Source organism: Pecten maximus, chromosome 1 (assembly GCF_902652985.1).
Source record: "Pecten maximus chromosome 1, xPecMax1.1, whole genome shotgun sequence".
NCBI classification, from domain to species: Eukaryota; Metazoa; Mollusca; class Bivalvia; order Pectinida; family Pectinidae; genus Pecten; species Pecten maximus.
In genome coordinates, this window is record NC_047015.1 from 10169103 (window position 1) to 10194692 (window position 25590).

Here is a 25590-nt window from a genome sequence, read left to right on the forward strand (position 1 = left end):
AAATATTAAATGCATTTAATGACATGTGGTATGGTTAAGTGACATTTCCAAACATTCTACATTACAGTGATCAAACCTCTCTGTTATAGCAACAGTTTTTTAATATAAAAATTAACCTCATCCTTAGTTACAACTACCTATATCAGTATCTCCCACACCTTATGTTAGTTACAGCTAACATATCTTTCTTACATTACAAATGTCAATAGTTTTATCATCCTTTAGTCAATTGATATCTTCCTTACCCCTTAGAACTATCATTCCTCACTCTTAGATACAACATGCAAGCATGCACGCACACGCACGTGCACACAGCACGCACACGCACGTGCACACAGCACGCACGCTCATACACCTGCATGCACAGCCACGCACAACGAAACATTTCTTTACCCTAGTTGACTGTATACATCATTAAAGTCCATAAATGTGCCCCAAGGGAGACAGCCTTTATGGACTGCATCTCAGCACTGACTTTCCTTTATCCAATTGATGGTTGGCCATCTTAGGCCATAAGAGAGTAGTTTTAAACATTAATTGAATGGATATACACTAAACCCATTGACTTCCAGAGGCAATAAATACAAATCGGCCCTAGGTGTGAAAGGTTTCATTGTCAGTATATAATATTGAATTCCTTTCTTCCAATTTCATAATTATGATCTCCCTCTACCTAATTATTACACCCATACCATTATTTTTTCTTCAGGGCTCCTTGTAATATTGTAGTAAACATAGTCAGGAGCAATCAGAGTGGTACTGTTGGCATGGTGGACATCTTGGATTTTGGACCGACTGCTACATCAGAAGTTTTTTACAGGGCCGAAAAATAACAACACTTTGCTGGCTTTCCTTAATTATTAACATCCCTACCAATTTTCAGCCAAATGACAAATATGTTTTTCAAGATGGCTGTAATGGGGGGCATCTTGAATTTTGGACCAACCAGAAAACTTGGTCAGGACCATCTTGGGATCATTCCAGGTAAGTTAGAGCTAAATCCCATATGTGAAACTTGAGAAGAAGTTGGAAATATGTAATGTTCAGGGAATCCATGATTGCACAATCATGTTACAAAATGGCTGCTGTGGCTGCCATGTCAAAGTTTTAATGAGGCCGAAAAATAACAACACTTTGTTGGTTTCCCTTCCTTAACATCCTTACCAATTTCCAGATTGATGGCACCAGTGGAACTAAAGGAGAAGTTTAAAATTTGTTTGTTCTAGATGGCAGCCATCTTGGATTTCAGACCAACCCGAAAAATAACAACATTTTAAGGATCATTTCAGGTAAGTTAGAGCTGGTGCAACTTGTGAAGGTGAAATGTGAAAAATGCATGCACAACGGATGATGAAGTACGAAGCATGCTGTCTAAAAATCAGTGTCAGACCAATAAGGCCTTGGTAAAACACCATCAGTTCCTTAAAATCACAAATGCTGTTGCTCTGTTCATCAACATCTAATGACTGGAACTCTTGCACCCATAAATCATACTCCATACCCTAGGTATTACATATATACACTGTTATACTACACTGATTTGTATAAAGTAACATATCACACTCAACTTACAAACCACTTTACACTGTCGTGTCACATTTATCTACAATAAACATTGCAAAAATACTCCATCTATTGAATATCAAAATACTTCAAGGGGCTCAGTTCTGTTTATGTATTATTAAGATAATTCAGATATACCAGGTAGCTTTGTTGTTGGGATAGGCTACATTCTATATCAATAATGTATATTTTTCACAAAATGATACAATGTAATAACGAATGCCAGCTGTAAAAATACTGGTATTTTGGACAGGTATATAAAAATGTGGTTGTGGGCCATGTAATGATATACACTTTTCTTTTTGTAATAGTTTTAGTTCACAGAATATCAAAGATATTTATTAGTACTTCATGTTGATTCTATACCATGCACTGCTTGTGTAGATTACAACTCGTGTAAATTCAGGTCTTTTAATGTCTACCATTTATTGGCCTTAACAATTTGTATTCCGGAAGTTAAGAATATAGCAATAATAGAGGTAATGTATTTTAATCTTCAAATAAGCCCTTTCCCCTTGTGTCAAAGTTTAGCACCGTATTTGTCCTCAAGTAAGCCCCCTCTCCTAGGGTCAAAGTTAAGTAACATATTTATCCTCAAATAAGCCCCTCTCCCCTAGTGTAAAAGTTTAGTACGATATTTATCCTGAACTAATTATAACCCCCTCCCCTTAAGTGTCAAAATTAAGTATTACACATTGAGGAAGGCTTACAATGTATGTGAACCACCTTAAACTTACCATTTTTAAGTGGACAATTCTGTAAAAATGAAGAAGGTGGCTTATTTCTAGACAGAGCCTTATTTGTAGACAAATAAATTACATTGTACCAGCATTGGTAGTCTAACGCACTTATGGAATCATCTCCCTTTACTGAAACTTATTTTCCATATTTTGTGGGTTTCATAGAAATTTATAATTGATGCATCTGCAAGCTTCAAGTAATTTACAGGATTTGTATCAAATACTGACTGTACATAAGCTTTGAGCTTTACATTGACATGGATGGACAGATGGGCGTGATGCACCTTTGCTCTTTCTCTTGGTTTTGATATCCACAAAAACAACAATTTTTACAATATCAAAGTTTTACTTCATACACAATGCTTTTATAAACAATAGATTTAACAGACTACACAACTTTCAGTGTTGGTATGAATTCTAATTTCCCAAGTACATGATGATTTTTAAGATATTAATAACTCATTCATGGTAATAATACACATCCCTTTCAATCAGACATAAATTCATGTATGCACACCATCAAGTAGCACTTGTGACAAGAGTATTGAGCATCTCATCCCTAACATATAAAAATATAATCATCTCTTATACAAATTGCAATATTGAATTATATCAAAGTCTTAGATTAAATTGCATAAGCAGATTCAGTTCACAAAATATTTACATGTATGTTGAACAGATTTTGCACAAATGTCATACATTCAAGCTTTGAAAATAAAACATGTACACACATCAATAAATAACTATATATGAAGACTTGATATCAGGTGACTTGGATTCTATACTGAGAGTATCCAGTAGATTAAGCCATTCACTTACAGAGAAAACCCAGCTTCAGTAATTTTAATCAATATAAAAATATTAGGGGCCATTGAATGCAGAATTAATGATTTTCAGTTCTGAAGGCCCCCCTCCAGGATTATCCCTGTAATCCTACAATCAATTAACGAGTGTTGGTAAAGTATTTCACACGATGGAGCATTTCACGTATTAAACAACTCAGTTCTCAGGTACAAATGACTCGGATTCCTCAGTAATGGGTTCATATGCTGATTTGGGTTTTGTCTCTGCATTGAGTGATTCTCTCTGTGCTTCTGTCAGTTCATCAATAGCTCGATAAAATTCAGAGAAATCTATATATGCCCCTATTTTACCATCTGCATCCAAGTCTAGCTTGGTAGTCTGATAGTAACGGCTGGGAAATCGTGTTTCCCCACTACTCTGGGTGGAGTTAGTACTAGTTGAGTTAGTGCTGGCGTAGGTGTTCAGTGTGGACTGACCACTTTCACTTCGGCTCGACTCTGAAGTCAGAGTGTCTTTACCTGGGGTGACCGAGGCAGTGGGCGTCTGCGGTGATGTCAGAGATATCAGGTCTGAATCAGAAGTGGGTGTTGTTGCAACAGGAAGATAGTTTGGGACTGACACAGGGGGCTGGCTGTTTGCTCGCCCGTGGTAAAAGTGTAGGGACACAGGATGATAGGTAGCACTCCCTGCTGGACTTCCTGCATTGGCTAGAGGATAATTGAAATTTCTAACCAACAATGTAATGTCTCCACGTTTTTGACACAACTGTTTTTTTTCTGGAGTAGTCAGATAGGTGTCATGGTGTATGCGTGCCACTTTATCCACTACTGCCTGAGCCACACCATTTAATGTAGACTGGACAGAAAACTCTGCTGCCACCATTCGAGCCACTTCCACATTGACCCGATCACACCCAGTGGCATCTTGTAATGCTTGGTACAGACCATCAGACATGAGGATGAGGAAACAACTAGAGCTATCAATACTGATGCCTCCATGGACATATGGATCAGCTATCACAGGCTCTCTTATGGCACTCCTGTCAAAACAATCATCTATAAAGGTTAACTATTTCACAGCATTGTATGTACATGACAAAGTGCTGACAATATCTTTTTTATAAATTCAACCTTTGAACCATAAAACATTAATTCATTTTAGGTATTGTCATTCTTGACTATGATATGAAGTTTGATCAAAATCCTTATAGTCAAAGTGTCGAGCCCCTCATAGGTGCTGTGCATGAGGGATCGAAATACAGGAGAACAGCAAATATTATTAAAATGGGAGGAAATAGGAAGACATTTTTGTTGTTGTTTTTTATAAGTGCATTCCTAGATGTTTTACTGATGATTATCCTATGTCATTTTAAGAAATTTTATTTACTTTAAAAGGGCAGTGGTTGCGTTAAAAGTTAAGATGAAGTATCACTCTTTTAAACCTCACTTGAATTGGCATACATGTACTATGATTATGTGTAATTCTTAGAAATAAATCTGTGATGTTCCGTCATGTTTCTTGATAAACCACATCAACATTCACCTTTAAACCACATTGCCATTTCCTATGTATAAGATTACTGTAAATTACTCTCCCAGTATATTATGGCTCCTTTGTTTTTAAATTGTACTCAATTTACTGCTTTAATTTTCTGTGTATTAAATGATCTGTATCATGATTAGATATTTGACAACTTTCTTTAAAAGAAACTCATCTCAGAAATTTGATTTATTCGTGATGAATTGGTCTAACTTATCTGTTCCATTGACTTGTTCGAATCGCACTTAAATGTTAAATACTTTGTATTAGCATTTCACTATTGACTTATCAAAAACATGCAACCTCTTTATTGCTATCAGAATCTGTTGCTGAAAAAAGCTAAAATGTTATCAAAGTGCTGTGCAAGAGGGATTGAAATACAAGTAAAGCCAGGGTTGCCAACTCACTCACGTGAGACAAAAAACTCACGTAAGTACGTCCCTAAAATATCCCTTCACACGTTGAAGCAATCCTCACGTGACATCAGGTACAAATCTCACACATCGATAAAGTTTTCTCAAGTTGCCTCACGCGAAGCCATGAAATTGGCGACTAGCTTGGGACTGTTCAAAGGGGAATAACTCTTACGGTACCTAAGCATAGAGCTACATGTATATACGATGTACTTTATCTACTAGAAATTAAATCCAAAAATCTCAAACGCCTACATAATATAAATAAATAGAACATTTATCCATTACCTCAAAACATTTTATAATCTTAACCCTAAACTATTGAATAAAACTATTAATAATCATCTTACAAAAAACTATTGGAAACTTATTTGGTTCTTTTAGTTCTACAACTGGCAGCTAGATTACATGTAATGTCACCAAGGATGAGGAGAAGGATTCACTTGAGGAGGAAATTATTGACTATCAGCTTGCTCCAAAGGAGGAGATTTCAAAGCAAGAAGATATACCGTATTGAATAAATGGCTTAAATATCTGTTAATGTCTGATATTTTTTCTACAACATTAAATAAATTAATAAAACGCCATGAGATCTCCCACATTGGGCTACTTACAGATTGGCAACCCTACAAAACGCAAATATTATATGAATATAAAAAAAATGGCATGCAATAAGAAGACATTTTTATAATTGATTTTTTTTTAAATGCATTCCTGAATGTTTTACTGATGACTATCCTATGTCATTTTAAGGAATTTTATTTACTTCTAAAAAGGCTGTGGTTGTGTTAAAGTTGTGATGAACAGTGAGGAATTGCGTTTCAAACCTCACTTAAACTGGCATACCATGATTAAGTTTAAATTCCAAGATCGAATAATCCATGATGTCCATCATGTTTCTTGATAAATCACATCGCGATTCCCTACATCATCTTTTGAGAGCTAGGGACCAAGGGAAACTTTCTTATGAAATTTGAGAAAGATCCCTTCAGCACTTTCTGGGAAATACTGATAAAAAACTTTAATTGTCAAAATCCAAGATGGCTGCACGTTGGCTAGGTTGTTTTCTGATTTGTTCCAAAATGCAATATGCATAACTAGGGACCAAGGGGAACCTACATATGAAATTTGAGAAAGATCCCTTCAGTACTTCCTGAGAAATAGCGATAACAAGAATTGTTTACGGAGGAACGGACGGACAACGGACACTGCAGGGTAGTTTGAATAGCCCACAATCTGATGATGGTGGGCTAAAAACACGACATTTTGATTCCCTTGAGAGTTCCGAATGACTTGTTGTAGCAAAATTTGGCAAAGATCGCTTAAGGTGGCTGTTTCATAGTACCCAAAAATGATGTTACAAGAGCCCTCTCTATTCTGCAGGATATAGTATATACCAGACTTAGTACAAGTGCTTCTACATCATGCAAACAAAAGAGCATCCATATCCCTACCTCACACCCTGCTCACCCTTCATATCCCTACTCTACAGCCTCAATGTCCCTACCCCACACCCTATATCCCTGCAGTACCTCACACCCTGCCTACCCTCTATATCCCTACTCAACAGCCTCAATGTCCCTACCTCAGACCCTACCTCAGACCCTACCAACCCTCCCTATCCCTATCTCACACTCTGCCCACCCTTCATATCCTTACTCTACAGCCTCAATGTCCGTACCCTACAACATTCCCACCCTCCATGTCTCTACTCAACACCCTACCCAACATCTATATATCCCTACAGTACCTCACACCTGCCTACCCTTTATATCCCTACAGTACCTCACACCTGTCTACCTCTATATCCCTACAGCACCTCACACCTGCCTACCCTCTATATCCCTACAGTACCTCACACATGTCTACCCTCTATATCCCTACAGTACCTCACACCCTGCCTACCCTCTATATCCCTACAGTACCTCACACCTGCCTAACCTCTATATCCCTACAGTACCTCACACCTGTCTACCCTCTATATCCCTACAGTACCTCACACCTGCCTACCCTCTATATCCCTACAGTACCTCACACCTGCCTACCCTCTATATCCCTACAGTACCTCACACCTGCCTACCCTCTATATCCCTACAGTACCTCACACCTGCCTACCCTCTATATCCCTACAGTACCTCACACCTGCCTACCCTCTATATCCCTACAGTACCTCACACCTGCCTACCCTCTATATCCCTACAGTACCTCACACCTGTCTAACCTCTATATCCCTACAGTACCTCACACCTGTCTACCCTCTATATCCCTACAGTACCTCACACCTGCCTACCCTCTACATCCCTACAGTACCTCACACCTGTCTACCCTCTATATCCCTACAGTACCTCACACCTGCCTACCCTCTATATCCCTACAGTACCTCACACCTGCCTACCCTCTATATCCCTACAGTACCTCACACCTGTCTACCTCTATATCCCTACAGTACCTCACACCTGTCTACCTCTATATCCCTACAGTACCTCACACCTGCCTACCCTCTATATCCCTACAGTACCTCACACCCTGCCTACCCTCTATATCCCTACAGTACCTCACACCTGCCTAACCTCTATATCCCTACAGTACCTCACACCTGCCTACCCTCTATATCCCTACAGTACCTCACACCTGTCTAACCTCTATATCCCTACAGTACCTCACACCTGCCTACCCTCTATATCCCTACAGTACCTCACACCTGCCTACCCTCTATATCCCTACAGTACCTCACACCTGTCTAACCTCTATATCCCTACAGTACCTCACACCTGTCTAACCTCTATATCCCTACAGTACCTCACACCTGCCTACCCTCTATATCCCTACAGTACCTCACACCTGCCTACCCTCTATATCCCTACAGTACCTCACACCCTGCCTACCCTCTATATCCCTACAGTACCTCACACCTGCCTACCCTCTATATCCCTACAGTACCTCACACCTGCCTAACCTCTATATCCCTACAGTACCTCACACCCTGCCTACCCTCTATATCCCTACAGCACCTCACAACTGCCTACCCTCTATATCCCTACAGTACCTCACACCCTGCCTACCCTCTATATCCCTACAGTACCTCACACCTGCCTACCCTCTATATCCCTACAGTACCTCACACCTGTCTACCCTCCATATCCCTACAGTACCTCACACCTGCCTACCCTCTATATCCCTACAGTACCTCACACCCTGCCTACCCTCTATATCCCTACAGTACCTCACACCCTGCCTACCCTCTATATCCCTACAGTACCTCACACCTGTCTAACCTCTATATCCCTACAGTACCTCACACCTGCCTACCCTCTATATCCCTACAGCACCTCACACCCTGCCTACCCTCTATATCCCTACAGTACCTCACACCCTGCCTACCCTCTATATCCCTACAGTACCTCACACCTGTCTAACCTCTATATCCCTACAGTACCTCACACCTGCCTACCCTCTATATCCCTACAGCACCTCACAACTGCCTACCCTCTATATCCCTACAGTACCTCACACCTGCCTAACCTCTATATCCCTACAGTACCTCACACCCTGCCTACCCTCTATATCCCTACAGCACCTCACAACTGCCTACCCTCTATATCCCTACAGTACCTCACACCTGCTTAACCTCTATATCCCTACAGCACCTCACACCCTGCCTACCCTCTATATCCCTGCAGTACCTCACACCTGTCTAACCTCTATATCCCTACAGTACCTCACACCTGCCTAACCTCTATATCCCTACAGTACCTCACACCTGCCTACCCTCTATATCCCTACAGTACCTCACACCTGCCTACCCTCTATATCCCTGCAGTACCTCACACCTGCCTACCCTCTATATCCCTACAGTACCTCACACCTGCCTACCCTCTATATCCCTACAGTACCTCACACCTGCCTAACCTCTATATCCCTACAGCACCTCACACCTGCTTAACCTCTATATCCCTACAGCACCTCACACCCTGCCTACCCTCTATATCCCTACAGTACCTCACACCCTGCCTACCCTCTATATCCTCACAGTACCTCACACCTGCCTACCCTCTATATCCCTACAGTACCTCAAACCTGCCTACCCTCTATATCCCTACAGTACCTCACACCTGCCTACCCTCTATATCCCTACAGTACCTCACACCTGCCTACCCTCTATATCCCTACAGTACCTCACACCTGCCTAACCTCTATTTCCCTACAGTACCTCACACCTGCCTACCCTCTATATCCCTACAGTACCTCACACCTGCCTACCCTCTATATCCCTACAGTACCTCACACCTGTCTACCCTCTATATCCCTACAGTACCTCACACCTGCCTAACCTCTATATCCCTACAGTACCTCACACCTGCCTACCCTCTATATCCCTACAGTACCTCACACCTGTCTACCTCTATATCCCTACAGTACCTCACACCTGCCTACCCTCTATATCCCTACAGTACCTCACACCTGCCTTCCCTCTATATCCCTACAGTACCTCACACCTGCCTAACCTCTATATCCCTACAGTACCTCACACCTGCCTACCCTCTACATCCCTACAGTACCTCACACCTGCCTACCCTCTATATCCCTACAGTACCTCACACCTGCCTACCCTCTATATCCCTACAGTACCTCACACCTGCCTACCCTCTATATCCCTACAGCACCTCACACCCTGCCTACCCTCTATATCCCTACAGTACCTCACACCTGCCTACCCTCTATATCCCTGCAGTACCTCACACCTGCCTACCCTCTATATCCCTACAGTACCTCACACCTGCCTAACCTCTATATCCCTACATTACCTCACACCTGTCTAACCTCTATATCCCTACAGTACCTCACACCTGCCTACCCTCTATATCCCTACAGTACCTCACACCTGTCTACCTCTATATCCCTACAGCACCTCACACCCTGCCTACCCTCTATATCCCTACAGTACCTCACACCTGCCTACCCTCTATATCCCTGCAGTACCTCACACCTGCCTACCCTCTATATCCCTGCAGTACCTCACACCTGTCTAACCTCTATATCCCTACAGTACCTCACACCTGCCTACCCTCTATATCCCTACAGTACCTCACACCTGCCTACCCTCTATATCCCTACAGTACCTCACACCTGTCTACCCTCCATATCCCTACAGTACCTCACACCTGCCTACCCTCTATATCCCTACAGTACCTCACACCCTGCCTACCCTCTATATCCCTACAGTACCTCACACCCTGCCTACCCTCTATATCCCTACAGTACCTCACACCTGTCTAACCTCTATATCCCTACAGTACCTCACACCTGCCTACCCTCTATATCCCTACAGCACCTCACACCCTGCCTACCCTCTATATCCCTACAGTACCTCACACCCTGCCTACCCTCTATATCCCTACAGTACCTCACACCTGTCTAACCTCTATATCCCTACAGTACCTCACACCTGCCTACCCTCTATATCCCTACAGCACCTCACAACTGCCTACCCTCTATATCCCTACAGTACCTCACACCTGCCTAACCTCTATTTCCCTACAGTACCTCACACCTGCCTACCCTCTATATCCCTACAGTACCTCACACCTGCCTACCCTCTATATCCCTACAGTACCTCACACCTGTCTACCCTCTATATCCCTACAGTACCTCACACCTGCCTAACCTCTATATCCCTACAGTACCTCACACCTGCCTACCCTCTATATCCCTACAGTACCTCACACCTGTCTACCTCTATATCCCTACAGTACCTCACACCTGCCTACCCTCTATATCCCTACAGTACCTCACACCTGCCTTCCCTCTATATCCCTACAGTACCTCACACCTGCCTAACCTCTATATCCCTACAGTACCTCACACCTGCCTACCCTCTACATCCCTACAGTACCTCACACCTGCCTACCCTCTATATCCCTACAGTACCTCACACCTGCCTACCCTCTATATCCCTACAGTACCTCACACCTGCCTACCCTCTATATCCCTACAGCACCTCACACCCTGCCTACCCTCTATATCCCTACAGTACCTCACACCTGCCTACCCTCTATATCCCTGCAGTACCTCACACCTGCCTACCCTCTATATCCCTACAGTACCTCACACCTGCCTAACCTCTATATCCCTACAGTACCTCACACCTGTCTAACCTCTATATCCCTACAGTACCTCACACCTGCCTACCCTCTATATCCCTACAGTACCTCACACCTGTCTACCTCTATATCCCTACAGCACCTCACACCCTGCCTACCCTCTATATCCCTACAGTACCTCACACCTGCCTACCCTCTATATCCCTGCAGTACCTCACACCTGCCTACCCTCTATATCCCTGCAGTACCTCACACCTGTCTAACCTCTATATCCCTACAGTACCTCACACCTGCCTACCCTCTATATCCCTACAGTACCTCACACCTGCCTACCCTCTATATCCCTACAGTACCTCACACCTGTCTACCCTCCATATCCCTACAGTACCTCACACCTGCCTACCCTCTATATCCCTACAGTACCTCACACCCTGCCTACCCTCTATATCCCTACAGTACCTCACACCCTGCCTACCCTCTATATCCCTACAGTACCTCACACCTGTCTAACCTCTATATCCCTACAGTACCTCACACCTGCCTACCCTCTATATCCCTACAGCACCTCACACCCTGCCTACCCTCTATATCCCTACAGTACCTCACACCCTGCCTACCCTCTATATCCCTACAGTACCTCACACCTGTCTAACCTCTATATCCCTACAGTACCTCACACCTGCCTACCCTCTATATCCCTACAGCACCTCACAACTGCCTACCCTCTATATCCCTACAGTACCTCACACCTGCCTAACCTCTATATCCCTACAGTACCTCACACCCTGCCTACCCTCTATATCCCTACAGCACCTCACACCTGCCTACCCTCTATATCCCTACAGTACCTCACACCTGCTTAACCTCTATATCCCTACAGCACCTCACACCTGCCTACCCTCTATATCCCTACAGCACCTCACACCTGCCTACCCTCTATATCCCTACAGTACCTCACACCTGCCTACCCTCTATATCCCTACAGTACCTCACACCTGTCTAACCTCTATATCCCTACAGTACCTCACACCTGCCTACCCTCTATATCCCTACAGTACCTCACACCTGCCTACCCTCTATATCCCTACAGTACCTCACACCTGCCTACCCTCTATATCCCTACAGCACCTCACACCTGCCTACCCTCTATATCCCTACAGTACCTCACACCTGCCTACCCTCTATATCCCTACAGCACCTCACACCTGCCTACCCTCTATATCCCTACAGTACCTCAAACCTGTCTACCTCTACATCCCTACAGTACCTCACACCTGCCTACCCTCTATATCCCTACAGTACCTCACACCTGCCTACCCTCTATATCCCTACAGTACCTCACACCTGTCTAACCTCTATATCCCTACAGTACCTCACACCCTGCCTACCCTCTATATCCCTACAGTACCTCACACCTGCCTACCCTCTATATCCCTACAGTACCTCACACCTGTCTAACCTCTATATCCCTACAGTACCTCACACCTGCCTACCCTATATATCCCTACAGTACCTCACACCTGTCTAACCTCTATATCCCTACAGTACCTCACACCTGCCTACCCTCTATATCCCTACAGTACCTCACACCTGTCTACCCTCTATATCCCTACAGTACCTCACACCTGTCTACCCTCTATATCCCTACAGTACCTCACACCTGCCTACCCTCTATATCCCTACAGTACCTCACACCTGTCTAACCTCTATATCCCTACAGTACCTCACACCTGCCTACCCTCTATATCACTACAGTACCTCACACCTGCCTACCCTCTATATCCCTACAGTACCTCACACCTGTCTACCTCTATATCCCTACAGTACCTCACACCTGTCTAACCTCTATATCCCTACAGTACCTCACACCTGCCTACCCTCTATATCCCTACAGTACCTCACACCTGCCTACCCTCTATATCCCTACAGTACCTCACACCTGCCTACCCTCTATATCCCTACAGTACCTCACACCTGCCTAACCTCTATATCCCTACAGTACCTCACACCTGTCTAACCTCTATATCCCTACAGTACCTCACACCTGTCTACCTCTATATCCCTACAGTACCTCACACCTGCCTACCCTCCATATCCCTACAGCACCTCACACCTGTCTACCTCTATATCCCTACAGTACCTCACACCTGCCTACCCTCTATATCCCTACAGCACCTCACACCTGTCTACCTCTATATCCCTACAGTACCTCACACCTGCCTACCCTCTATATCCCTACAGTACCTCACACCTGCCTACCCTCTATATCCCTACAGTACCTCACACCTGTCTACCCTCTATATCCCTACAGTACCTCACACCTGCCTACCCTCTATATCCCTACAGTACCTCACACCTGCCTAACCTCTATATCCCTACAGTACCTCACACCTGCCTAATCTCTATATCCCTACAGTACCTCACACCTGCCTACCCTCTATATCCCTACAGTACCTCACACCTGTCTACCCTCTATATCCCTACAGTACCTCACACCTGTCTAACCTCTATATCCCTACAGTACCTCACACCTGTCTAACCTCTATATCCCTACAGTACCTCACACCTGTCTACCTCTATATCCCTACAGTACCTCACACCTGCCTAACCTCTATATCCCTACAGTACCTCACACCTGTCTAACCTCTATATCCCTACAGTACCTCACACCTGTCTAACCTCTATATCCCTACTCACAGCCTCAACGTTCCTACCCCACACCCTGCCCACCCTTCATATCCCTACTCAACAGCATCAATGTCCCTACTTCACAACATTCCCACCCTCCATGTCTCTATCCAACACCATACCTGCCCTCTATATCCTTACTCAACAGCATCAATGTCCTTTCCCCACATCCTACCCACCCACTTACTCCTTATCTCACACCTTGCCCACCCTCCATATCCCTACTCCAAAGCCTCAATTACCCTAAAACCACACAACCTCCATATCCCTATACAACACCCTGTCCGCCCTCCATATTCCTACCCCACATGCCTACCGAAGTATATCTATGTCTTCACATCCGTCCACCCTCCATATCCCTTATCCACACCTGTCTACCTCCATATCCCTTATCCACACCCGTCCGCCTTCCATATCCCTTACCCACACCCGTCCGCCCTCCATATCCCTTACCCACACCCGTCCGCCCTCCATATCCCTTACTCACACCCGTCCGCCCTCCATATCCCTTACCCATACCCGCCCGCCCTCCATATTCCTACCCACAATGCCTACCTGAGTATATCTATGTCTTTGTAGCCTCCCTTAACGTGATAGTCTCCTATACACCGTGTACTGTCAGAGCTGCCAATATGTCTGCACTGCTTCAGTTGTTCTGTGTCTAGGCCGAGTTGGGCAAGACGGTTTAACTCTTCCTCATTCATCAGGGAGTGATCAACAGAAAGCTGCATTACCCTCAGCATGCCTTCATCATCCGTTGTACACAGCAGTGCACGAGAGTCACCTATCAAAGTTATTATAGAATTCATATTTGATACATTTCAAGCATAAAATGAAAGAGATATTTGAGAAAAAATCTTGAGAGCAAACATGACACACAGGAAGAAATTAGTAAATACCGATCACCTCATGTACAAATTTCCTTCTGAAGTTATCAAATTCTTTAATCATCTAAACAGCCAGAAAATACTTATCTAAAGTTGTAATAGATACATCTCAAAGCATCATCTCTGTGGACGCCTCTACACATTATATAATAACATTAAATGATATAAAAATACATTACATGTACACAGCAAAATATGACATGTTATTCCAAAAAGGTCAGTGTCTTAACTTCTACTTCACTGACAACACTTACCATTTCAACTTATTTCATATGTTGATAAACTTATCGTATAACTCAGCGTGTACATACCAACATTTGCCACATAGAGTTTGTTATGACAGATGAGGGCCACAGTGGCTGTAGTACCACCAGTTATATTTTTTTCTAGCTCATCAAGTTTACTCATGATGTCTGGGTACTGTCGACAGGCATCATAGTGATCAAGCCCCTGAAACACACCAACACACTCTTACTGGATATCACCAACATTTATACATACCATATTAACTGTTTTCACACATAAGACCCTCCTCCAGACAGTTTCCTGCACATCGGCCAATGTAGTATACCTTATTACCAGTTACATATGCCAAATATATGTAACAGTATGTAAGGGAGACCAAAACACCACCTAATCTGAGGATCAACAACCGCCTTTGTTCCATCAAGTAGAAACGCCAGGAACTGCCAGTGGCGAGCAACATATACCTAACCATACATAGCATGACATGCAGGTGATCTCAATTATTTACTGCAGGAGTTTGGTTGATCAGTAACACCTAAATAAGGAATGACATTGAATAAACCAACTCCAAACCGACTTTCTACTCGGCATGAATGAAAGATAATCTGTCACATGTAACACACCTGACTATATGTCATGAATAGAGACTTCACAGCGATCAGTCATTCATTTGTAGTTCTAGTGATGGGATATTTACTTCAAATTATAGCCTGAAGTTTTTACCACCCATACCATATAATGTTTTACTCTGGTTTATTGCATATAAGAGCACAGTGGACAGGGGAACCACCAGCAGGGAAATTCCCGCCTTTTTTTACTTTTAATTTATTAGTCCTATGCTATTCTGTTTTTAGGAGTGTATATGTTTGTTTTTCAAACCTTAAACCATTATTTTTTATCCTTGTACATAGGAAGTACAAATGTACCCACTCCATATGTTTATTAATCAGAACAATCCCTACAAACCCCAGAAACACACTTTCTTCAGGGACTTGGTTCATCCAAAACAGCAGCAGATTGGCTGAATTACTTGTGTAAGTACTTGTGCAGGTAATGAGTTTTGGTTGATTCATCCAGGTATTGTGACCTTTATATAAAATAAGAATTTTCGACCACCCTTTCAATTGATTTTTAATGCTCATATTACACTTATATGAATACCTGTGAATAACTTCGATATTTATTCAATTTACATTAAAAACAAACAATTTTTAGTCAGTAATATGGGATTTGCTACCCGAAATTGCCATTGCTACCCGCTGCCCTCAGGTTTGGCAGAGTTTTGTGGGACACAATGAACCAACTGTGGAGATAAACAAAAACATTTACTACATAACATGCACTGTCATCACATTGATTTAACTTGCACTGTTATTTTCTAAACCTTTTATTTTGATTATTTATTTAAACCATCTTATCTACACACCACATAAAGATGCTTTCTAATAAATTACAATAGGCCTTCAGCAAATCAATCATCGACCGAGGCAATCATTAACACAAATATAACGATATTGTTCATCTACTAAACTGTTCCATGTCTATATGTGATCATTTGTAATTTACTTAAGTCTTGATTAATGGACAGATTGCCTCGAAAATTTGACAATTTACTTGTCTGTACCGTCGTTCTTACTACATGACCAACAGTGTATCATCAGCAACATTGTTTATATACACTAATTACAGTGTATCATCAGTAACGTTGTTTATATACACTAATTACAGTGTATCATCAGGAACATTGTTTATATACACTAATTACAGTGTATCATCAGGAACATTGTTTATATACACTAATTACAGTGTATCATCAGTAACATTGTTTATATACACTAATTACAGTGTATCATCAGTAACGTTGTTTGTATACACTAATTACAGTGTATCATCCGTAACATTGTTTATATACACTAATTACAGTGTATCATCAGTAACATTGTTTATATACACTAATTACAGAGTATCATCAGTAACATTGTTTATATACACTAATTACAGTGTATCATCAGGAACATTGTTTATGTACACTAATTACAGTGTACCATCAGGAACATTGTTTATATACACTAATTACAATGTATCATCAGTAACATTGTTTATATACACTAATTACAGTGTATCATCAGTAACGTTGTTTATATACACTAATTACAGTGTATCATCAGGAACATTGTTTATATACAATGATTACAGTGTATCATCAGTAACATTGTTTATATAAATTGTTTAACATTATCATTTAAAAAGGTTTATGGTCTTTTTAGAAAGAGAGACTGTAACAATACAAGTAACATCATTTCATTAATAGAAATTTATGACATTATGACATTGAATTCAACAGAAGTGGATGTGTTTGTTGCCTGCATCCATGGCCACTTACTGTAATGGAAAGGGTGACATTTTGAAAAATTTATGATCTCCACATGAAAAAGCATCATGCTTTCTGCTTTCAATTTGATGTGGCAAGCGGTAGTGAAAAAAGACAGTAAAAATGGTTAATTCTGCAAGTTCGCAATGTGCAAAGGTCCATAACTCCAACAAAATTGGAATTTTGACACAGGGGTCAAACTCCATCGGTTATTTTATACGATAAAGCCACATACATGGTAACAAATTTATGCAGCAAGTGGTAGTGAATACAAGTCCACAAAACAGGTAATTACGAGAATTTCCTATGTGCAAAGGGCAATAACTCCAGCAAAAACTGGAAAATAAACTTCAGGGTTTATTGAATTCAATCTATAATTTTAAGCCAGGGAAATTAAAGTGTAACTGATGATGAAAAGGACGAGTGATGGCAAAGTAGGGACACAATAGGCCTAAAGGTAATGAATAATAATCAAACTGGATTGATTGGATAAAGAAGTTAAATTGAGCATAGGATTTGGTGCAAAATATTGCAGAATCTTGTTACAATGTGTATTCGATGTACATTTATGATAGCCAACTTGCATTGAGTTCAGAAAAACTAAAACAACAATACACTCCCATGGGAGTTTGTTCATTTAATTTCCTTCATTTTCATTGCTCAATTTTAATTACTTTTACGGTATAAACAAATTTTAGTGACAAAACACTAAAACTAAACACTGTACCTTATTGGTTTTCAGAATGAGGGGTCAAAGGTCAAGGTCAATGGATCATTTAAGTTTCAGAAATATCATATTACTCTTACTCAATTATGAATTTACAGGGCAATAAGATAATTGGGGGAACCTTACCTCTGGAAGTTGAAGTTGAATAGTAGTTTTCTCAGCAAAGACATGGTCAATTGATTCAAAAAAACTTTTTTCTACAGCTATAAATGCCTGAAACAACAAAAAAGAGTTGAGTCTTAGAATGATCTTTGAACCATTGGAGGATGTTTATTGGTTTTGTATTTTTGATATTTTTGTACTTTTTTCTTCTTTCCTCTTAATAATTATCTGTTCTATTGACATGTAGTATTTATGAAGTATTACTGCACAACTAGTGAAAAAAACCCAGAGAAATTGTGATAACATACTTCAACTGTCAAAGTTCAAAATGGCTATCTGTCAGCCAGTTTGTTTTCTGATCAACATATAATTCAACGTACATATGGTAACTAGGAAGCATGGGGAACATTTATAAGATATTTAAGAAAGATCTCTGAAATACTTCTTGAGAAACACTGATAAACATTTCATTTTTCATATTTCAAGATGATAATCTGATGATTATTTCATTTTTGTGGACAGTATTAAAAAATGTTCATATACTTTCTGAGAAATATCAATATTAAACTTTAACTATCAAATAAAGATTTGATTTGTCAACCATTTTGTTAATTTGGGACAACAGGAAACCTATGAACGAAATCTGACAGATTCATTTAACACTTTCAGAGAAATAGAAGCAACAAATCAGTCAAAATCCAAGATGGAAGTCTGCCGGCCAGTTTCATTTAATTTCTTACCAGTCTAAAATTTGATGTTGTAAACCTAAGGACCCAGAGGAACCTTCATGTGAAATTTGAGAAAGATTGATGCAGTACGTTCTGAGAAAGTGCAATAACAAACTTCAACTGGCAAAATTCAAAATGGCTGGCTCAGCCATCTCATTTTCAAAATTGATCATGCACAACTTACTACATAAGACCTTGGAGAACCTACATATGGAATTTAAGAAAATAATCCTTCTAGTACATGTCAAGAAAAAGTGATTAAGAATTGTTAATCTGAACAGTCCACCATCTCATGACAGTGACAAAAAATATGACTGATACATCTTTTCACATTTACCAGTGGAAGTTAAACTTAAAAACTATACTTGTGTATCTAATATAAGGTAGAAAATACCTGGTTTAAAACCTCTTTTATTTCATCATCAGAGGTTGTTTCACCCAGCTGCCCCAGGAGTAACTCTGCTGGCATCCTTTGAGATGTAAAGTTGGATGCTTTACTGCCATCGTGGCCGTCAAATACTCCATACAAATAGCAGTCATCATCAAGTCTGAAAGGATGTACAAACATAATCTCTATAAGTGTGTTTGTTCATTTCTCAATCTGTCCCTCTTTTAGCCATGCTTGATATATAGAAAGTAAATTTCACAACATGAAATACTGGTAAATGTTATACATAGAGCATGTGCCAATTTGTGTACCTTTTACAGGAAAAGACCAGGACTGTTTCCCCTAAGTATACTATTCCTGCCAGCCTCAGACATTCCAAACTAATTCTCAGTAAATGTATTACAGTGTTCATTTATTAGGATTTATTAGGATAATTAATGGATGCAGACTGGAAGCCTCTATATCCATATCAACAATATATGTACATAAAATAAATAAATGATTGATTTCCAGTACAGTGTATATCAATTGCTATGTTTCCTCAATATATCTAAAATGTTAAACTTTAAAATGTTATTGAATATTTTTCCAGTGTTTATCTAGCATTACTTCAAAGTTGTATACAGAATCTGCATCTATAATATGTTGCGGCAAATTATTCCATACATCTATTATTCTGTTACTGAAGAAATTCTTTCTTAATTCTAGATTACAACGTTTCTTTAAAATTTTCTCAGAGTGACCTCTCGTCCTACTAGAACTGTCCATTTGGAAAATCTCAGTTACTCTATAATCATAAAGTTTTTTAACTATTTTAAAAACATTGATAATGTCCCCTCTAGTTCTCCGATGTTGTAGAGTTGGAAGATTTAGTCTCTCTAGACGTTCCTCATATGTAAGGTTTTTGAGTCCCGGAATAAGTTTTGATGCCCTTCTTTGAACGTTCTCGATCAGGTCGATATCTGCTACTCGATATGGGTTCCATACACTTGCCGCGTATTCCAGGTGTGGTCTGACGAGAGCTTTAAATAACAACTTGAACATTGACTCATCAAGATATACAAACAATTTTCGTATTAGTCCAACTATGCTGTTCGCTTTGTTTACAATGTTATGCAGGTGAGTTTTGAAATTCAGGTCCTCATCGATGGTAACCCCAATGTCCTTTTCGTGTGTGATGTTTTCCAGCTGAATCCTCTCTCCTTCCTGTCCATTCATATAGTAATGTCTTTTCTTGGAAGCTTTTATTGATATTACTTTACATTTGTTGGGGTGGAATTTGAGTAACCATTTGTTCGACCAAATTTGGAGTTTATCCAGGTCCTCCTGGAGGATTCTCACATCTTCCTCGTTCCTAATCCGTCTGCATAACTTTGTGTCATCTGCAAATAGCGGCGACGAAGATGTTGGTATTTCAGGGAGATCGTTTATATATACTACAAATAAGATTGGGTCCAGTACACTGCCTTGCGGGATGCCGCTGATTACGGGGTATGTTTCTGACATCTCACCATTAACAATAACATGCTGACATCTATTACTCAGGAAATCCTCTATCCAATTTACTACTTTTTGGCTTACGCCATATCCTATCAATTTCTTTAAGAGGCGTTTATGCGGGACTTTATCACATGCCTTCATAAAATCCATATAAATTACATCTATTTCTCCTCCATTATCTATAATTGCAGTCCAATCTTCTAAAACATTCAGCAACTGAAGTTGGGTTGATCGTCCCGAGATAAATCCAAATTGTTTAGAGCTTAAAAGATTATTCTTATCCATGTGATTAACTATACTGTTTCTAACTAACTTCTCTAGGGTCTTTACAACAATACTTGTGAGGCTGACAGGTCTATAATTTCCTGGGTCTGACTTTGATCCTTTCTTGTATATGGCAGTGATGTTAGCTTCTTTCCATTCTTGAGGTAGTTTTCCATCTTCCAATGACCGGTTGAAAATCTCGGCTAAGGGTGTACTGATAAAATGTTTCAATTCCTTAAGAACTTTCGGGTGAATTTTGTCTGGCCCCTGCGATTTATTTTCATTTAAATTTGCTAAAATCTTTTCAACGACTAATGGATTACAAATTATCTCCTCAAAAGGGTGATTTACAGTTCTAGTATTAAATTCTGGTAGGTCTCCAGATGGTTCCTTCGTAAAAACACTGCTGAAAAACTTAGCTAAGACCTCGGCTTTATCGCTGTCCTTGACTGCCATTTGCTGATCATCTCCGTTTAGTCCCATGAGGTCGGATATCCCTGTTCTCACTTTTCTCGTTGAGTTAACATAATTCCAAAATCGTTTTGGGTTTGATTTGATATTCTCTGCTATGCTTCGTTCAATTTCCCTCCTAGTCTTTCTTATTTCCCATTTAAGTTGATTTCTTATTTTTGCATATTCTTTGTGTTTGCTTTCACTTCTGGTTTCCATAAACCGTTGCCATGCCCGATGTTTCTTGTTGATTTTCTGAAGAATGGATTTATTCAATGGTACTTTATGTTTCTGATCTCCAGACGATTTACTCTTTGGTATGTAGGAATCTACCTTATCTTTGATGACATCTGTAAAGCTTTTATACATATCTGTAACACTGCCATTCAGAAGTTCACTCCAGTCCCTAGGGATAGTTTCCCTCATCTTTTCATAATCCCCTTTGCCGTAATTCAGACGTGGCTCCTTCCTGGTAGTTAGTACCGTCTCGCAGTAGAAATTAAAGTTCAGGACCAAATGGTCACTACTACCGATAGGTTCATTGTAGTTTATTTCTTTTACCATTTCTTCTTCATTAGTTATCAAGAGATCTAGTACATTTGGTTCATTTCCTTTCCTACATCTAGTGAACTTATTCACATGTTGGTATAAATAATTATCCTGAAGACATTCGATGAACATTCCACTTTCTCTATCATTTCCTGTAGACCAAGAATCCCAATCAATTGTATCATTGTATTTCTTTACATCATGAAGTCCACGCTAAAGCTTTTATCCATTATCTATATGCATTTTCAGCAAAGCTATACAAGATTGGCATGCAATGCAGTTAAATATATCATTGGTCAGAACTTGTTCATCTTCAATTATATGGTAAGGCTGGTTCAATAAGTAATGTTACGATTGGTCAGAACTTGTTCATCTTCAATTATATGGTAAGGCTGGTTCAATAAGACTGCAAAATCTACGTCAAACTGCATCAAAATAAATTATCTTTATCTGCCAAACAGATTGAATTAGACATATAACTGATTTCTTTCTCTGATGGTTTTTATATCAGTTGACATTCCACATTTATGTTACAAGCGTCATTCTAGGCAAAACAAAATGGTCTTGCTTATAAATTTATTATCCTTAGCCTTTTTATTGTTCAATTTCATCATTTCATTTTTAAAAATATAACGAAAATGAAAGTGAGAGATTGTGACGTCACAACTCGTAGGTGATTGTAATATGGCAGGCGTAAACGCCTCCATAAAAATTCAAAATGTACAATATTGTCAACTTTATCAGTTACCTTTTCTTACAGATATTTCTTGTTAAATTTACACTTTAAGTAACAATTATAAAATATCAAACAGTCTTCTTAGTATAAAAAATATCAGTTATATTTATATTATTATTTTATACTAATGTGAAAAAGTGATTTTAAACCTACTTGAAGTGGAAGCTTCTGTCCTCAAACTCGTGAAGTTCTCGTCGAAGACCGTCCTCCCGATAGGCCTGATTAGTGGAGAATCCTATCCCAGACAGCTGACATACTGGGAGGTCATCTGTCCAACTCAGAGCATGATCCTAATACAGACACAGACTGTGAGACACTGTTACTCAACAGGACACATATATACATAGTCAGAATGTTGATTGATATCAACTGCTTTAAAGGGTCTGGGGTCCAATAGCTAGCTGCTATTGAAGAAATGGTGCAAAATCCTGTATTCTGAGAATGACAAAGCGACCTACTTATGACACATATTGCATCTAAATTGAATTGGCACAACTAAGGACCAAGGACCTACACATGAAGTTTGAGGAATATCTTTCCAGTACTTTTCAAGAAATAGCGAAAACAATTTTCAATTATCAAAATCCAAGATGGCAGTCTGGTGGCCATTTTGTTTTTCCTGATAAAATATCTAAATTCTTTTTTTTTCTTTTTTTTTTCCCAACAAATCAATTTTAATCCCTCATCTATTAAAAAGCTGCCGAGGTTGGGTAGCCCCGGGGTCAGCTCTTTGACAATAATGTGTCCTCATGCAAGAGGGCTCTCATTTTTTTCATCTTTCTTTCTTTCTTTTAAAGTCTTTCTTTCTTTCTTTCTAATTATCTTTTGTTTTATTATTAATACAATAATTATAAGGTAACATAAATTGTAAAACATAATACTATAACGTTTGAGTAGCTATGAAAAAATAGTAATTGACGAGAGTAAAGGACAAAAATGCGCTTCTTCAGTCTGTTATGTAATTTCAAGACAGCTTCTTTTTATTCTAGCAAGGCTATATTTATATATACATATATTTAATTATATGTCCGATGAGCGTGTGTTAATAATAGAAGTGATTATTTTTATTTTTTTCAAAAATAAAGGGGAAAAAATAGCAATAGGTAGTATAGTGTTAATTTCCCTTTATGGAGCCTCACGCATTCCGCGGCGTACCGGAAGTATCGATATGACTAGACTAGAACTGTCGTGTGCTAACAGAAGCGTGTTCAAAAGTAAGCAAACAGCGACAGTCGTTGATTGAGGAGGAAGAGAAGGATTGCAAAGATCTTTTTTGTTAAACAAACACATATATTAATTCGAGTAATTTAATCTCATCGAGTCCGAAAACACACAGGATTATGCTATACTCCATGTCAATTCAACTGGCACAACTAAGGAACAAAGGAAACCTACACATGAAGTTTGAGGAATATCTTTCAAGAACTTTTCAAGAAATAGTGATAACAATCTTCAATTTTCAAAACTCAAGATGGCAGTCTGGTGGCCATTTTGTTTTTCCTGATAAAAAATCTAAATTCAACTGGCACAACTAAGGAACAAAGGAAACCTACACATTAAGTTTGAGGAATATCCCTGTAGTACTTTTTATGAATTATTAATAAAAAAACTTCAATTATCAAAATCAAAGATGGCTGCATGTTGGCCATTTTGTTTTTCTAATCAAAAATAAAAATCCAAATGGCACAACCAGGGACCAAGGGGAACCTACATATGAAGTTTGAGAAATTATCCCACCTGTATTCTTCAAGAAATCGTGATAACAGCGACAGACAGACTACGGATGCAGGTCAATTTGAATAGTCAACCATCATCAGATGGTGATAATAATGCCATTGATACCATTACTATTTCAATGCCTAACTACTGGTTTATATATCTGGTGCTCTGCTGGCTTAAAGCCTTAAGATAAATTTTCCCTAGCAAAATCAACAGAAAATGACCTGTAGAAATTGACTAGGGTGTGTGTGGTTGCATGGGCAGTTGTTTAGAATGTCTGTCAAGAATTTGGAGGTAATAGGTGCAATTCCCACTCTGTTTTTTTTTTATTTTCCATTACGTTTGACATTCAATTTAATGTACCCCACAGTACCATACTATTTTGCTGTACCTGTTCTCTTCCCCCAGATGGAATAGAACATCGATATGAGACAAAATTGGTGTTGGGGGTAAATAAATACCTCGTTTATCAGTATACATGTAAGGTATAAGGTGTTATGTCACGCACGATTTTATTTTATCTGCACCAAAATCTTAGTGACACAAATGTGTCGGAAAATTCCACGTTTTCGAATAGTAGTGCCCTCTGGCCATACACAAGACATGGTGTCAGGCCCAGAGAAAACTCGGGCTAATGCATATGATTCCGTTACAATATTATAAAAATAACTAATATAAGTTAACAAATTTATTATAAATTGGCAGTAACCAAAATAATATCTAGTGCTGTTTAATATTCCTTTAGTGTAGCCACATAATAGTATATGTTTGTCAGCTATCGTGGTACAATTCACTAGCTATCTGACACCAAATGCACCCCTATATCATTATTTGTCGGAATGATCAGATCACCTCTCTTCCTCCTCATCCCTAATCGTGATAAGTTAGGTATAGTTACGTCTGAATGATTCCGTACTTGAAGTCCCAGTCTGGGAGGGGAGCCTACAGAACCGTTGGACAGCCTGCTATTGGCCATGGCACTTGGTGAATGTCAAAAACATCTGATTTTATACTTCTGGCAAAAACATTGCACTGACAGCTTCTGTAAAAGTTGGGAAACCACAAATTAAACGCA

At 39.9% G+C, this 25590-nt stretch overlaps 1 protein-coding gene across 2 annotated transcripts; it reads right to left on the reverse strand.

Annotated features, from left to right (window-relative positions):
• On the reverse strand, window positions 1-25590 carry LOC117324437 (TGF-beta-activated kinase 1 and MAP3K7-binding protein 1-like). Of its 2 annotated transcripts, none has more exons than XM_033880293.1 (7): window positions 25414-25590; window positions 22950-23086; window positions 19304-19457; window positions 18206-18292; window positions 15047-15185; window positions 14404-14632; window positions 1-4146 (listed from the first exon to the last, which is right to left on the reverse strand). In XM_033880293.1, the coding sequence occupies exons 1-7, from the start codon at window positions 25489-25491 to the stop codon at window positions 3303-3305; spliced, it is 1668 nt and encodes a 555-aa protein (XP_033736184.1). In that variant the 5' UTR covers window positions 25492-25590; the 3' UTR covers window positions 1-3302. The 2 variants fall into 2 exon arrangements, with proteins under 2 accessions (XP_033736184.1, XP_033736192.1); XM_033880301.1 differs by having other exon boundaries at window positions 3303-4146; window positions 25432-25590.